This window comes from Puntigrus tetrazona, chromosome 8 (assembly GCF_018831695.1).
Source record: "Puntigrus tetrazona isolate hp1 chromosome 8, ASM1883169v1, whole genome shotgun sequence".
NCBI classification, from domain to species: Eukaryota; Metazoa; Chordata; class Actinopteri; order Cypriniformes; family Cyprinidae; genus Puntigrus; species Puntigrus tetrazona.
Window position 1 is genome coordinate 6738205 of NC_056706.1, and position 14877 is coordinate 6753081.

Sequence of the window (14877 nt, forward strand, 5' to 3'; positions counted from 1 at the left end):
TCTGAAGAATGGCTGTGTTATCAATAGTGCTATTGTGCTATTATAGAAAAGCATCCTATGCTATTACTGGAGTCGCCATCATAACAGATGTCACTGAAGCGTACAGTATGTGTTCGTTGTTTATTAGTATGCAGTGTGAGTCGAGTGGTCTTATAAGAGCCTAGCTGACAAATTTGTCCCACATTTTAAAAACACCCTGACTCTGTGCCCTAACTAGATGTGACACTTTACAGTGTCATTTTTCTACCCTCACTGGAGTGAATCTGTATGATGTAGCGATTTCTGCTGATCAGAAATTTGATGTTTAATATACAGTTGTGGAGAGGGATTTCTTTTTAAAATTTTAGACTATTAGGATCTAGGAATTAGTGGGATTAGAGGAATTATTTATCATAGTGAAAACAATTAGATTTTCTGATTCTATTAATCTAGTTATCATTAATCTAGCTATTCATCATTCTAGCATTCTAGCTGTCTGTCAGTCCATCCATCTGTCCATCCATACATCATTCTATCAGTCCATCAGTCCATTGTTCCATCTGTCCATCCATCCTTCTATCCATTCGTACACTGTTCTATCAGTCCATCTTTCAATCCATCATCCATCCATTCATCCATTCATCCGTCATTCTATCAGTCTATCCATCATTCTTTCAATCCATCCATCCATCCATTCATTCTTCTATAAGTCAATCTATTCATCATTCTGACATTATAGCTATACATCCATCATTCCTCCTGTCAATCTATCCATCATTCTAGCTATCCAATTCATCCATCCATTCACCATCCATTCATCAGTCATTCTGTTGGTAAATCTGTCCATCCATCTGTACATCCATCCATTCTTCTGTTGGTTAATTTATCCGTTATTCTAGCTATCCATATGTACATTCATCTATCTACCTGTAAATCTATTGATCATTTTATGATTATACCTTTCCATTCATCCATCTATATCCATCCGGTCAATCTGTCCATTCATCCATCTATCCATCCATCATTCTTTTGGTCAATATATGCATTATTCTACCTATCCACTCGTTTATCCATTCATCTTTACATCTGTCAATATATCCATTTTTTTTAGCTATCCTTACATCCATCCATCTATCAATCCATCATTATATTGGTCAATTTGTCCATTCATCCATCCATCTATCTTTCTACTGGTCATTCCATCCATCCATCATTCTGTTGGTCAATATATCCATCATTCTACCTATCCATTTGTTCATCCACTCATCTTTCTATCTGTCAATCTAACCATTATTCTAGCTATCCTTCCATCTGTCCATCCATCATACAATCGGTTAATCTATCCATCATTCTATTGGCCTGAACATCCATCTATGCATCCATTCATCTATCCACTTATGTAATAAACATGAGAAAAAAAATTCTTAAATTTCGAGCAGTCAAATTCTGCAGAAACCTGTGGAGCTTTTTTGTGAAATACTGCGGGCACAGGTTCTGCGTGGGTCTGCCCATGACTCATCTGACTCACAGTTCAGTACTGAATAAACACTGAATAGTACCTGTCTCTCGGATGTCCTGCATGCTGGTGACTTCCACATGCATGCAAACTCTCAACGTAATCACTGTGACTGGCATTAACAAGGAAAGCTCAATCCCACAAGTAATAAATAGCAGCTTCCGGAAGAACGGTCTCTAAGACAGGTCACAGGATGTAGAAAGCACCTGTTATCCACCTCCACATGAGTGTTGGTGCATATGTTTATGTGAGCATGTGTACACACCTGGCTGGAAAGAATGAGTAATCGAGCCCTAGAAAGAAGTGAGAAGCCAACAAGATCATGATGTTAGTGTCATCTGCTTACGTGCAGCCTCTCGCGCTCTCGCTCTTTGACACCCACATTAACACTTCAGCTCTTCCTCTCCTACATTTTGGAATTTGTCTCCTCATCCTGCTTTTTTTGCTTCATATATTCTTTACCCAGTTTTCTTTTTCCATTACACCTCTCTTGCTGACGTAAAAACCATCTGTCTTTTCTTATATTGTGCACTTTGCTTAATTTTTTTTGTTCCCTTAAGCTCCCTCTTTCTCAAAGTCACTAGAGATTGACTGATAAATGGTTTTGCAGGTTCCAATAAATGAGTTATGAGAAAAAGTTTTTTTATAAATTAATATAAAAAATAATATGGCTATAGCATAATATATATATTTATATATTTATAATAAAAAAGTATACGGACACACACACACATACACAAGCATATATTATTATTGTTATTATTATTATTATTATTATTATTATTATTATTATTATTAAAAACTGAACTTTAACTTGCAATCATAATCTCACATCATATTTCATTACTTTGTCCGTAGAGGATTAAGGACACAAACACTGTGAAAGAGGTTTGTTTCAAGTCAAACATGAATAAAATTTATGATGCGGCTCAGTGAGTCAGATTTTAATTCAGTAAGCATTCTGGCAAATTCAGTGAATAAATTGTTTGAATGATTTTAAAAACTCCTTTGTGGTTGTAGAGTCTTTTGCCTCATTAAAGTTTACTCATTTATTAAAAGAACTGGATCAAATTGTCAATTCACTAGTCAAATGTGATGAATCAAATAGACTTGAATTATGAATTATTTGTTCATGATTCAGACTTCAGCAGCTTCGTTTTTACATGTGCTTTTAACAAAGCAAAACTATTTATCTTCAGGAACCATTACTTTTAAATCATTATCATTCAACTAACTAACATGCGTGCGTGAAATGCTTAAAAATGAATGCAAAAATGCCACTTTTTATACAGTAATCTAGATTTTTAGATTGGCTCAGTTTATTTCCTGAAGTCATTTTAACCAGTCAGTTTTGTAATATCACTAAAAAGTGATTTTAGTTATTTTCAGGTTCACATTTAGGCACTGTTAAACAGGATAATGTAAATTGTGCAAAAAACAATATGGTCATTTTTCCCAGTATCTAATTTGTGAATTATTTGTTCTTTTGAATGATTTTAAGAATTAATGATTGATTGAATGATTCAGTTGTAGAGACATTAAACTCATTAAAGTTTATCCGTTTATTAAAAGAACTGGCTCAGAAGTGTTTTACATGTGCACTCAAAGAGACATTGGGAAAAAAAGTAACTTTTTTATTGTTGTTGGGGTTTTTGCCATAAACAAATCTGTTAAATCATTTTAATAATTCATTTAGATTGCAGTGTCATTTGTTTCATTCTGTAATGCTGTAGGTTTAATAGCTCTGCCATGAAACAGCGATGCATGAAATGTTTTAAAATTAATAGTGTGACTATTTTTATAAAGCAATCTAGTCTTGCGGATTGGCCCAATTTAAATACAGCAGTCATTTTATCTGAATTCATTTTGATTTTAGTAATAATTGGGTGCTCATGAAAATATTAAAATAAGTGTTAATATTTTCCCCATATCTAATGGCTCCAAAAGCTTTTATCAGCACGAATTAAATTTTATCAGCACAAATTAAATGGTCAAAATGGCCTCTAGTCAATACCACCTACTTCTCAGCTCAGAGCCTCGGCTTCTCTTGCAGTATCCTCTCTATGGCTGTGCGTGCAACTCGCTTAACACGTTCTGTCTTGAGAGTTGAGCTGAAGGATTTTGAGTGCCATCTTTCTCTCTCTCTCTCTTGCAGGCTGTGTGTGTGTGATATGGATCGTTTAGGACGGAATGAGTTCATAGGTGAAGTCAGGGTGGCCCTCAAGAAACTCAAGGAGGGAGAGAGCAAGAAATACAACATGGGCCTCGAGAGAATTGCGCAGGTGTGTGTGTGAGTCACTGTGCCTGTTGTGAGGTTACGTCCATTGGAATTTGTACTATGCATAATTTAGTGTTTGGGTATTTGCTGTATTATTAATAACCTTTCTATGGTCTTACAGACCCGGGAGGGTAACAGCCAGGCAGTGGATCCTGCGGCTCCTGTTGCAGAAGAGGAGGTAAAGATCCAATACTTTCCATCACACACTTCAGACCTCTGGAAACTCCCTATTTACACTGAAACTGCCCTAAATGCAGAAAACTCACGTCGAGGGCACAGCGAGGACAAGTACCCAGGATAAAAGGAACTGATTTTTATTATCTCAAAACACCAATTAGCAACCAAAGCACTTTTCTGAACACTTGTTTTTCCAATTTGGACTGATAAACTGTACTGGTCCATAAGGTTATCATGTTCAGTAGCTGATTATAAGGCAATTATATTTCAAATAAGTTTGAAACTTCTTTGGGATGTCTGCTAATGAGAATCTTTAAAATTATCATGAACATTTTGAGACATTTTGAGACAACTCATATTGTATATGGTGTTCTCTAACTAAAAGTATTTCTTAATTTAAGATAACAGGTTATTAAATTCAGAAATATATTAACTGAACAAAAAAAACATTCTTTGCTTCAGGAGTTTTAAGTATATAGTCACACCTTTCAAAAGTATTGTATTCAAAAATACAATAATAACAGTAATATTGCTTACTATTTTATTTTCAGGTTTTTTTAGCAGCCATCAACTCTTCAGAAATCATTGTAGTATGCTCATTTGATGCTCAAGCATTTCTTATTACTCTCAAAACTGCAAACAATTATTTTGTTTAATATTTTTGTGGGGAAAAAAACTAAATTTCTTTGAAATAGAATGTTCCATATTATAAATGTCTTAATGTCGATTTTGATCAATTTAATGTATACTTGCTCCAGTAAATAGCATGACAAATTTCTTTTAAAAAAATGAGTCTCCAATGAGTCTCAAAACTTTATATATATATAGTGTATATATATATATATATATATATATATATATATATATATATATATATATATATATATATATACTGTATATATATGTGTGTGTTAAATGAACAGAAAATTGCTGTTTTACTGAAAGAGTTATACTTATTTTTATAGAAATTGTGTGTGTGTCTGTTTGTCTGTTTGTGTGTGTGTGTGTGTGTGTGTGTGTGTGTGTGTGTATGTATATATATATATATATATATATATATATATATATATATATATATATATATATATACACATAAACATTTTATTGAGAAGTACAAAAACATGTTTTTCCTAAGGGGATGTTTAGCCTTGATCAATGTTGATCAATGAAACCAAGCCTGTCTGTCTCTCTGTTTTTCTAGCGTGGCCGTATCCTAGTCTCTCTGATGTACAACACAGAGAAAAGTTCTCTGGTTGTGGGAATTATTCGCTGTGCCCACCTAGCTGCCATGGATTCGAACGGCTACTCAGACCCTTTTGTCAAAATGTGAGTCTTTTGCTTTGTTTTGGTCTATGGTGAAGTTACAGGAATTGATAAAGAGGCATGTGTGGTCACAAGTCTGGTATCTTCCAAGTCAAAAATAGTGGAAACTCCTGTTTTTGCCAAGTCTGAGTTTTGGCTTTGCAAAAGCATAAAAATGCAAGGAGGTCGGAATAAACAAGATCCAAAAAAAGCTTTGTTCGCAATATGCATCAAATAGTCATTGAACAGGCACTTTTTTGTTCATTTTCTTGTGTTTTTAGACGTTTGAGATGAGACCCGTGGGTTTTGTGTGATGATTGGAGCCTACAACCCCACACGAGTGGATCTAATATTGTAATCAGTACCTCAAAGCACCGATGTTGTTCAAATAGAGTTAAAGCAAATTAGCAGATGAGTACAATCCCCAGGGCTCCTGTAGTGAGTCAACGGTGGGCATGATTATCATTTTCACAGCTTTTATTTAATTTTCACATTTATTACGATCAAAAAAAACAAGCATAATTTTGTTTGTCCTCTCTTGAATCATTGCATAGCACAGCATCACGCGAACGCAAGTACGTGTTATTGCAATATGACTCAATTCATTGGCTTTGCCCTCCTCCTAGTTAGCATCATGGATTTCATTTCAGGGTGATTTATTTCTCTCTGTACCTCCGGTTGATCATAATTTGTCCCCCTGTGGGTTCTTGCAAAGAGTAATTCAAAGTCCACCCACACAATAAGACATGAGGAGATTTTATTTGAAGGCATGGAGAATTAATGGGGCGCAGAGATGGATGCAGAGAATCAAGAGGCACACGGAAAGTCAGAAAAAAAATCGGTCGTTGCTTTTTTTTTTTAACCTTGCTCTCTCAGCTTCGGTTTCCCTTCGCATGCTCTTTTATCATTTGCCATACCTCTTTTTCTCGACACTATCCATTCCTCGCTCTCTCTCTCTCTCTCTCTCCCTCTCTTTCCGCTCAAGTCTGATAAAGCATGAATAAATCTTGGACCACTCTCTTCCTGTCGATGGGGTCCTGTTCATTCTTATCGTGAATGTATTTTGATGTGTTGTGTGATGCAGAGGAGTTTTTTCCGCTATCTGCTCCGAGGAGATAGGATTTCCTTGTTTATCGTGCCAGTTACAGGCACTGATGAGCTCACTGGAGCAGTGGAAATCTATTGTTAGAGAGTGGACTGCTTTTATACAGCGGGATAGACTGCTGGGAGTGTGTGTGACAGCTGCTTTAGCGCTTATTTAGGACTCGACTTGTCAATATAGTTTAGGATAAGGTGGAAATTTTGACTCCATCTCTCGTGACACGTATGACAGCATGGCTTGTTTGGATGCTGGGATTGTTTGTGCACTGTGACCGCTGGACCAGATGTTATTTGGCTTTTTGTCCGCTGAGGTTGATTCCAGTTGTGGCTGGATTTAGCTGGAATTTATTGAAGCAGCAAACTCATTTTATTAGAATGGATTTTCTGCATCAGTCACTCTTGTCTTTTTAATAGCAATAAAGGCTTTAATTGTAATAATTTAATGGATTCTAAAAAATAAAATGAAGCGACATAATTGGAATATACCAATAATGTTAAAACCAGTGTCACCAATTAGCTAAAACGAATAATTGTAAATAAAGTGAATCTAGTAAAGCTTAAAAATAAAAGAAGGAAAAAAATACTGTCCTCTCAATTTTCCAAATTAATTTCTATTTTTGAAAAATATATATATATAAATATTTGTGGGGTTTTTACTTTTCAAATATTTTGTTTTATTTACTTGTATATCATTTTTGATATAATATTTATGATTTTGATTCTATTTTTATGTGGCCATTTTTTTTTTTGTAACTATGTTTCTTTATTAAAAACATTTATCACCCCCCCTAAAAAACAGTTCAAAATAATAATAAATAATAATAGAAATTTTACCACTAAACCACCTTAATAATTTTTTACTTACTTGTTTGAAAATGATGGCAGATTACCTGTTTTTTTATTTTAATGTACTCTATCAGATGTTTCTCAGTCAAGTTTTTCTTTTGTCAAAATTCCATTAGTGTCGGTCAGCTCCTAACTCTCTCACATTGGCCCCGGGGTCAGCAGATCGTCAGACCATCGTTATTGTTGAGTGCCAGACTGGCTTAGTCTGTAATACAGGGAACTGGACACAAGTAGGGATTAACTGCTGAAGGAAACTGGGGGCCAATCAATACTGTAGTCCTTCCATAGGGAGAACGAGAAACTAAATCTCTAGATTTAGAGAGGAGCAGCTAGTGACTTTCACATGTTTTTTTTTTCTGTTGAGATGTTTTTCTCAGGCAACACACAGCGTCTGGTTTTAACCGAAGAAGCTTAGGCAGGGAAGCTTACCCACAACTCTCTATCTCTTCTCTCTTGTATGTGAATGTAATCACCATATCCAGGTTGCTAGAAGGAAAACCATTTAATCAATGCGCTAAGGCAAGGCTACAGGCAATTTCAGAGAAATTCAGGAAAGGAATCAACACATCAGCTGTGTTCGAACAATCTCGAACGTAATTAGCTGAGCAAATAATTTGTAGGCATAACCTTTTTCGTTCAATAAAGTTATTTTTAGAGCAATCGGCGATTAGTTCATTATCTCCAGAAGAGATTATGTGCATGCAGAGGCAAACACTTTTGCAAATGTTGAAATTCAGATTATCTGATAATTGTTATGCTTTAAAGAGGTTTATTTTCCTGGGCTGCAAAGATAAAAAGGCTGAATTAATGACGTAAAAGCCGATGGGACACATTCGCGAACCATTTTGCTTCCAGCATTTGATGCATTTCCGAGCAAAAACAGGATTTTCAATGAGAAACAACACTTTCATCATTTAGTACTGTAGTTAACTAATTAACTAAAATTATATATAAACAAATGAGTTCAACTAGTTTCCTAGTTGACATTTTTTTAAATTTCATTTGATTTAATTCGATGTCCTACATTAAATAGAACTGAAATGACAAATATAAAAATAAAAACTTTATAGCTAGTCATTAGTTTAGTTAAATTAGCTACGGGTACATATTTTCAGAAGCATTTGAAGATGCTCATTTTCTTTGCACCAAAAAATAATGAGAACAGGAACGAGTATTAAAATCAGGTCAATACCGATCTAACACAGCAGAAGTATCCGTCAATCCGTTGCTTTTATAGAGAACAAGAACGCACATGGTAAACGCTAATCCAGCTGAGGCTAGCATTAAATGTCTGTTTTTAGCAAATCAGTTAGGGGGGAACATCACAAAATAATTAATATTCATGACTCAAGTACGCCTGGCACAGTTACGCTGAGCCGCTGACAGAAAGTAAACTTCCTGAGGAGCGAAGACGCGAACAACAGCGCCGAAGAAAAGCTGTCTTTGACAAACGTACGCATTTTTCTATATTCATATCGTATCTGTCACAACAGCGGCGCGTCTGGAAAGTTTTAGTTTTATGCTTTCAAGTACTTTCTCACATGAGTGTATTTGTGGCATCTAGGCATTTAAAACTAATGATATTTCTAATGTGTATTTAGAGAGGCTGATGAGATTTAGATATGCCCCCACTTTTCAGATTGTGTGTGTGTGTGTGTGTGTATGTAATGATTATGAATGAGACCCCGTAGAGTTCAGCTCTATTTTCATCTGGCCCTCGGCATCACCACATAATTAGAACAGACAAGGGAATGCAGATATTATTGCACATGCTCTAATTAATGTCATTACATGGGACACAATTTCAATAGTTCCGCTTTCATCTGAACTTGTTGCAACGACGAGACATTTAGGATCGCATTCGAATGTTTATTCAGACGCTCTGCATCGTGCACCGACTTCTTGAATGTGCCTTTTTTTTTACTAATTGCAGAAACTATTAAGTCGAAATGAAATTAGTGACTAATTCAGAGATAGATGGATGCAGGTGCACATTAAAACTGAAGTGTGTAATTTTCTTGACGTTAACATACTTTCTCCGATCTCAGTGCGGAGTCAACTATAGCAGGTTGATTTCCAGGAAACATGTCAACATTGGAACTGTTTGCTGCTTTAGGAGCATTTCCGTGTTTGTTTCAGTGATTTGAGCTTTCTAACACAGCGGAATTGGCTCCAGCGTTGGTGTGAGTTAGAGACAGGACTGTCTGTTTGTCTCATTAATAGAAGGTGGTAGGAGTATTTGGGAAAAGAGTCATCATGGCGTCCAAAAAGGTGGCAATATTTACTTTATTTGTTGTAAAACATTATTGAAGTGCAGTACTGTTCGAAAGTTTGGTCAGAATTTTGTATAGAATAATGTATTTTTTTATGTAATGTTACATTTGTTTTAGTGCTGGGCAACGATTAATTGCAATATCCAAAATAAAAGTGTTTGTTTATATAATATATGTGTGTACTACTATGTATATTTATATTGTTTGTATATTTATTATGTATATATAAAGACACATACGGTGTATTTTGATAAAAAATATATAAATATATATATTTATATTAATGTAATTTATGTTATATATAAATATAACATATTTTTTAAATGTGTGTGTGTTTATATATGTATAATAAATATGCAAAATGCACGCACATATTATGTACACAAAATCCTTTATTTCGGATGCGATTAATCAGTGCCCTGCACTATTTGTTTTTATCTTTTTATTCAGCAAGGATGCACTAAACTGATAAATTGAGACAAAATGTTTTCAGATAAATGCTGTTGTTTTGAACGTATTTATCAAAACAGCCTGAAAAATTTCATGGTTTCCATAAAAAGCAGCCTACTTTAAACACTCATAATAATAAGAATGTTTCTTGAGCAGTGAAATCAGCATGTCAGAACATTTTCTAAAGGATCGTGTGACACTGAAAAATTGACAATTTGACATCAAAGAAATAAAAAAATATTTTAAAATATATATATTAAAATAGAAATGTCGCTATTTTTACTATACTCTGGTCAAATAAATGCAGCCTTGGTGAGCATATGAGGCTATTAATGAAATGCTATAAAACTGTACAAAACAAAAAAATACTGTACATTTTAGTTTCAAGTATGCATGTGTGTAGTAATGTCACCATTATCATGTGATGACTCTCTCGTGGCCTCCCTGGATAGTAAAGTGTCGACTGGATACTTATGATGGCAGCAGTATTCATGAATTTTTCAGCTAGTATTTTATAAATATTGTGTATTTTGCATAATATATAAGGGGCGCGGGCACACTTACACACATTTTATTTTCATGGCATCTGGTGAAACAGAAATTATGTTTACATTCGGCAGTAAGCGTTGCTTTCACCGTGTACTTCTTATAAGTTCACGCGTTCGCCCTTGAAATCAAACCCATGACCTTCAGCTTTGCTGCTGTTTGAGCTACAAGGAATGATAATCACGCACTAATTTTATGCTGCTTGCACTAATTACAAATGACACACTTCAGCTTTAATATATGTAAATCGTATGTAAAAAAAAAATTAAAAAAAATCTTGTTTTACTATGGCTCTTATGAACTGAACTTGCTCTGTAAGAATAGGGAGTTAACGTATTGAAAATGTCACTGTTATTTATCTGAATTTGCCCTCGCCACACAATGATTTCCAATACTCAAGACTGTCTTATTATGGACATAAGCATTCTGTCCATGCCAAATTTGTTCTTTCATTCAGGGCTGACGGTTGTCATTGTAGACAGGCTATTCCAGGACGACAGTTATTCTTTTAATTACCCAGATGACGACAGTTGTCTCCTTAGGGTTAGATCTGAAGTGAGCCCTGTGGTATCAAGAAGGAAATTTCCTGCAGCTCTTCTGTAGAAGGACATTATGTGCCTCATGCTTAATCCAATAGCATCTAATATTAGCATGCTTAGCATCAGTCAGTTTTGCCATTTAAATCAAGTTTATCAGTCACTGTAACTCTTTCGAGGTCTGATAAACCATTGATGTCTTTGTCGAAACTTTTCATGAAGAAAACAGCTGAAACATGTCCCTGTCTGTTCATTGGGCCTGGGGTAGGGGAACACATCCAAAAATGTTATAAATTTAAATGACAACCAATTAATATCCAACACTTATTACGGGACTTGTCAATAAAAAATTAATAGGGTCACATTAAAAAGTCATTAGAAATGCAAAATCATCCTGTCAGTGACATAAAGCTTGTCACACTGAAATAAAACATCATTAATATTCTGATTAATATCCTGACATGTACCAGCAATTTAGTCAATTAATATCTAAAGATTGACTCGTTTTATATTGAATCAGCAGTCAAGCATCTATTATTAGTTTCAATAGTTTGTCATTAGTCCAGTGGTTATTATCCAGTGGTAAATCATATTTTGCACCAAACACACGCTGTGCTGTTAAATGATAATTCGTCAATACTATCCAATTGACATTTAATGGAAACTGACAGCATGATTGCAAGTGTGTTATTGCTTTAATACACCAGTTTAATAAATAAGCTGATAAGAAACTAATTTAAGACACAGTAGTCACAGGATCGTTGTTTGTTAAATGCAGTTGTGCAGTACATCTTTCATTAAAGATTCTTTTTTTTTTTATATCCCTGATATGTCTTCGGAATAACAAGTTGTCTCAGAGATTGATTTGTTAATTTTGTTGTGACTGCGCATACGCAGCATCTCAAAAAGATGCTGGAGGGACTTAAAGTGAATTAATTTCTTTGTCCCGTAACTTTTCTTTGGCTGCATATATTTAAAATTTAGAGCGTGATCAAATATTGCATATTAAATGTGTTAAGGGGAATTTATCTGTGAATAAAACCTTTTAATTTAACTGAAATGAATTGAATTGAATTGAATGACTCAGTATCTAAAAGCACAAATTTTACTACAGTGTTTATCTTTGTATGGCAGAAATAGTAACTAATACATATTTACTTATAAAATGATAAGTACTAATGTATTAAAGCTGATGATTAAAATGATCTTTATTTATATATATATATATATATATATATATATATATATATATATATATATATATATATATATAATTATGATATATTATTAGATTTCTTATGTATATTATTCAGAAAATGCAGTGCTATTGATCATGTTATATTATGCATTTTATAGTGCTGGGCAATGATTAATCGCATCCAAAATAAATGTTTTTGTGTATATAATATATGTGTGTGCACTGTGTATATTTATTTTGTGTATATATAAATACACACACATACATGTATATATTTAAGAAATGTTTATATATATAGTAATATATAATAATATAATATATTACATATATTTATATATGAAATAATTATATTTATGTAAACATATAATGTAAATAAATGTCAATTATTTCTTAATATATACAGTATGTGTGTGTCTTTATATATAAATAACAAATATACACAGTACACACACATGTTATGTTCACAAAAATGTTTGGATGTGATTAAACGTGATTGATCGTTGCGCTAATATTTTACATAATATATGATTATATTTTTTTGATGTATATTATTCATAAAATGCAGTGCTATTTGTCAGTTATCTTTGCATTATTTAATTCCTTTCATTTCAGAGATTTTTGTATTATATGCTCTGATCATTTTCTGTTCAAATGCATCAAACCACAGAGAAAAGCATATATCCAGACGTGATTTCGTCATTTTAAAGAGCTAAATTGTTTTGTAATTGCAGTTTACTTGATTAGTTTAATTCTTTTACTCAATCAGCCTCTAACAACACAGATGTCGTGCAAATATAAGCCGGTATGATTCATTAGTGAATTTAATGTTGTTCAGCCTATAAGTGTTATTTAAATCTTTTTATCTGTGCGCTATACCGCTGCTTTGGCTATAGGAAGCAGGTTTCACAACTCCATACAGGCAATACGTCTCTTGCATCATATCCCCACGTGTTTTTTTTTCCCACATCACAGGCCTCTCTCCATCTCTCTCCATGTAACATGTTGTGTAGCATGATATCTCTCATGAATAATAAATGATGTGTCCTGATTGGTAATCCACTGATGACTCCATCAGCTGCAGACCTTGTGGATGCATCCTCTGTCCTCAATCCATTCCTTACTTCCATCCATTCTCAATTAGAGATTATCATCTCTCAGTCTGTAATAATAGATTGAATGAATCACCCAGAACAACACCATCACCGCAGCGCTATACATCTCTATACATCTCTATTCTTCCTCTATAATTCGCCACGCTCTAAAATGAGCTCTTACACCCTTGTCTGTGCCGTGGATGTTTTGTGAGCTTGAGACAAACCGGGCTAATGATTCGCTTTGATGTTTTAGAAGTTGTAAAACTCTCTCTGCAGAGCAATGATTCATTTCTGGCTGTTTCTCTTTCTCTTGCTCTTTATCAGTGTTTTGCAGCCTGACATGGGGAAAAAGTCCAAATACAAAACCTCAGTGAAGAAGAAGACTCTAAACCCGGAGTTTAACGAGGTCAGCTATTCAAGCCGTTAAAGGTGTGGTCACATGAAGCTCCACAATTAACTCAGATTACGGTTTTAGCAGTTCGTTAAAAAATGAATAGACATTCTTATTAAGTCTACTTGCACTAAAATGTCTTTTACACGCAGTGGAAAACAAAAGGCGTTTAAATGTGTCTATAGTCCTTAAAGGGGAACGCAATCTCTACGATCTTTTTAACCTAAAGTAATAATCGCAATAAAATATCAGGAAGAAATACATAACAATTAGGATATTGCCACAGTCACGCAGCGCTTTAGACTTTCAGCTCTGTTCAAATCCATTCATATTCATGTGAATGTGGGCGAGCGGAAACGGAGGCACAAGTGAAGAAGTTTCATTCCAGGCTGCATACCAAAGTTTGATCAACTTTGACCCGTGAATTTCTAGTCACAGATTGATCTCGACTCAAAATGAAGAACAGATTTGTGGGAAAGTGTTGTAGGTCGTATATATATATATATATATGACAAATTTTATTCTAAATCTGCAAGGATTCACAACCTTAAGTAAGTTACGTCTCTTATTAAAAGTACCTGCTACTTACTATTCAAGAAAATAGTGCTTAGAGAAAGAATTATGTACAGCATGTGGAAAATAATGCGCTTTTTGCATTTTAAACCACAAAATGCACAAAATGATGTTCTTTTTAGCAACATCATATGACCCATATGAACCAAAGCCCTTGAATGTGATAATTTAGCATGCTCAAACTGGAGCGTGACCACACCTTGTGACCACCAACTGTAAATATAAATGTTGTTTTGTCCCTCTACCAAAACACTTGTTTGTCCTCTTCAACCCAGGAGTTCGCCTATGAACTCCCACATGATCAGCTGGCCAAGAAGACCCTGGAGATCTCAGTCTGGGACTACGACCTGGGCATGAGCAATGACTTCATAGGTGAGATTTACACGTAAATATATGGATCGTGTGCAGTGTTGGGCAGGTTACTATGGAAACGTAATAGGTTACATATTACAAGTTACCATTTTAGTTTACTAAAGTATCTTAACTGATTAATTTTGATTACTTTTTTAATTACTTTTTAAACTTTCTAATGTTTCCAGCTACTCAACACTGCTCGCTGTCAGTTTTGCAATCCTTCTTCATTTGAATTCTGATTATAATTTATTTCAAAGCACTGC

At 34.3% G+C, this 14877-nt stretch overlaps 1 protein-coding gene across 1 annotated transcript in view; it reads left to right on the forward strand.

The window, feature by feature from the left end:
• The window catches only part of doc2d (double C2-like domains, delta), a 32462-nt gene that overhangs the window by 12565 nt on the left and 5020 nt on the right, over nt 1-14877 (forward strand). The window contains 5 exon segments of the mRNA XM_043247843.1: nt 3651-3777; nt 3895-3951; nt 5152-5276; nt 13621-13702; nt 14536-14632. Coding sequence (XP_043103778.1) covers nt 3651-3777; nt 3895-3951; nt 5152-5276; nt 13621-13702; nt 14536-14632 — 488 coding nt within the window.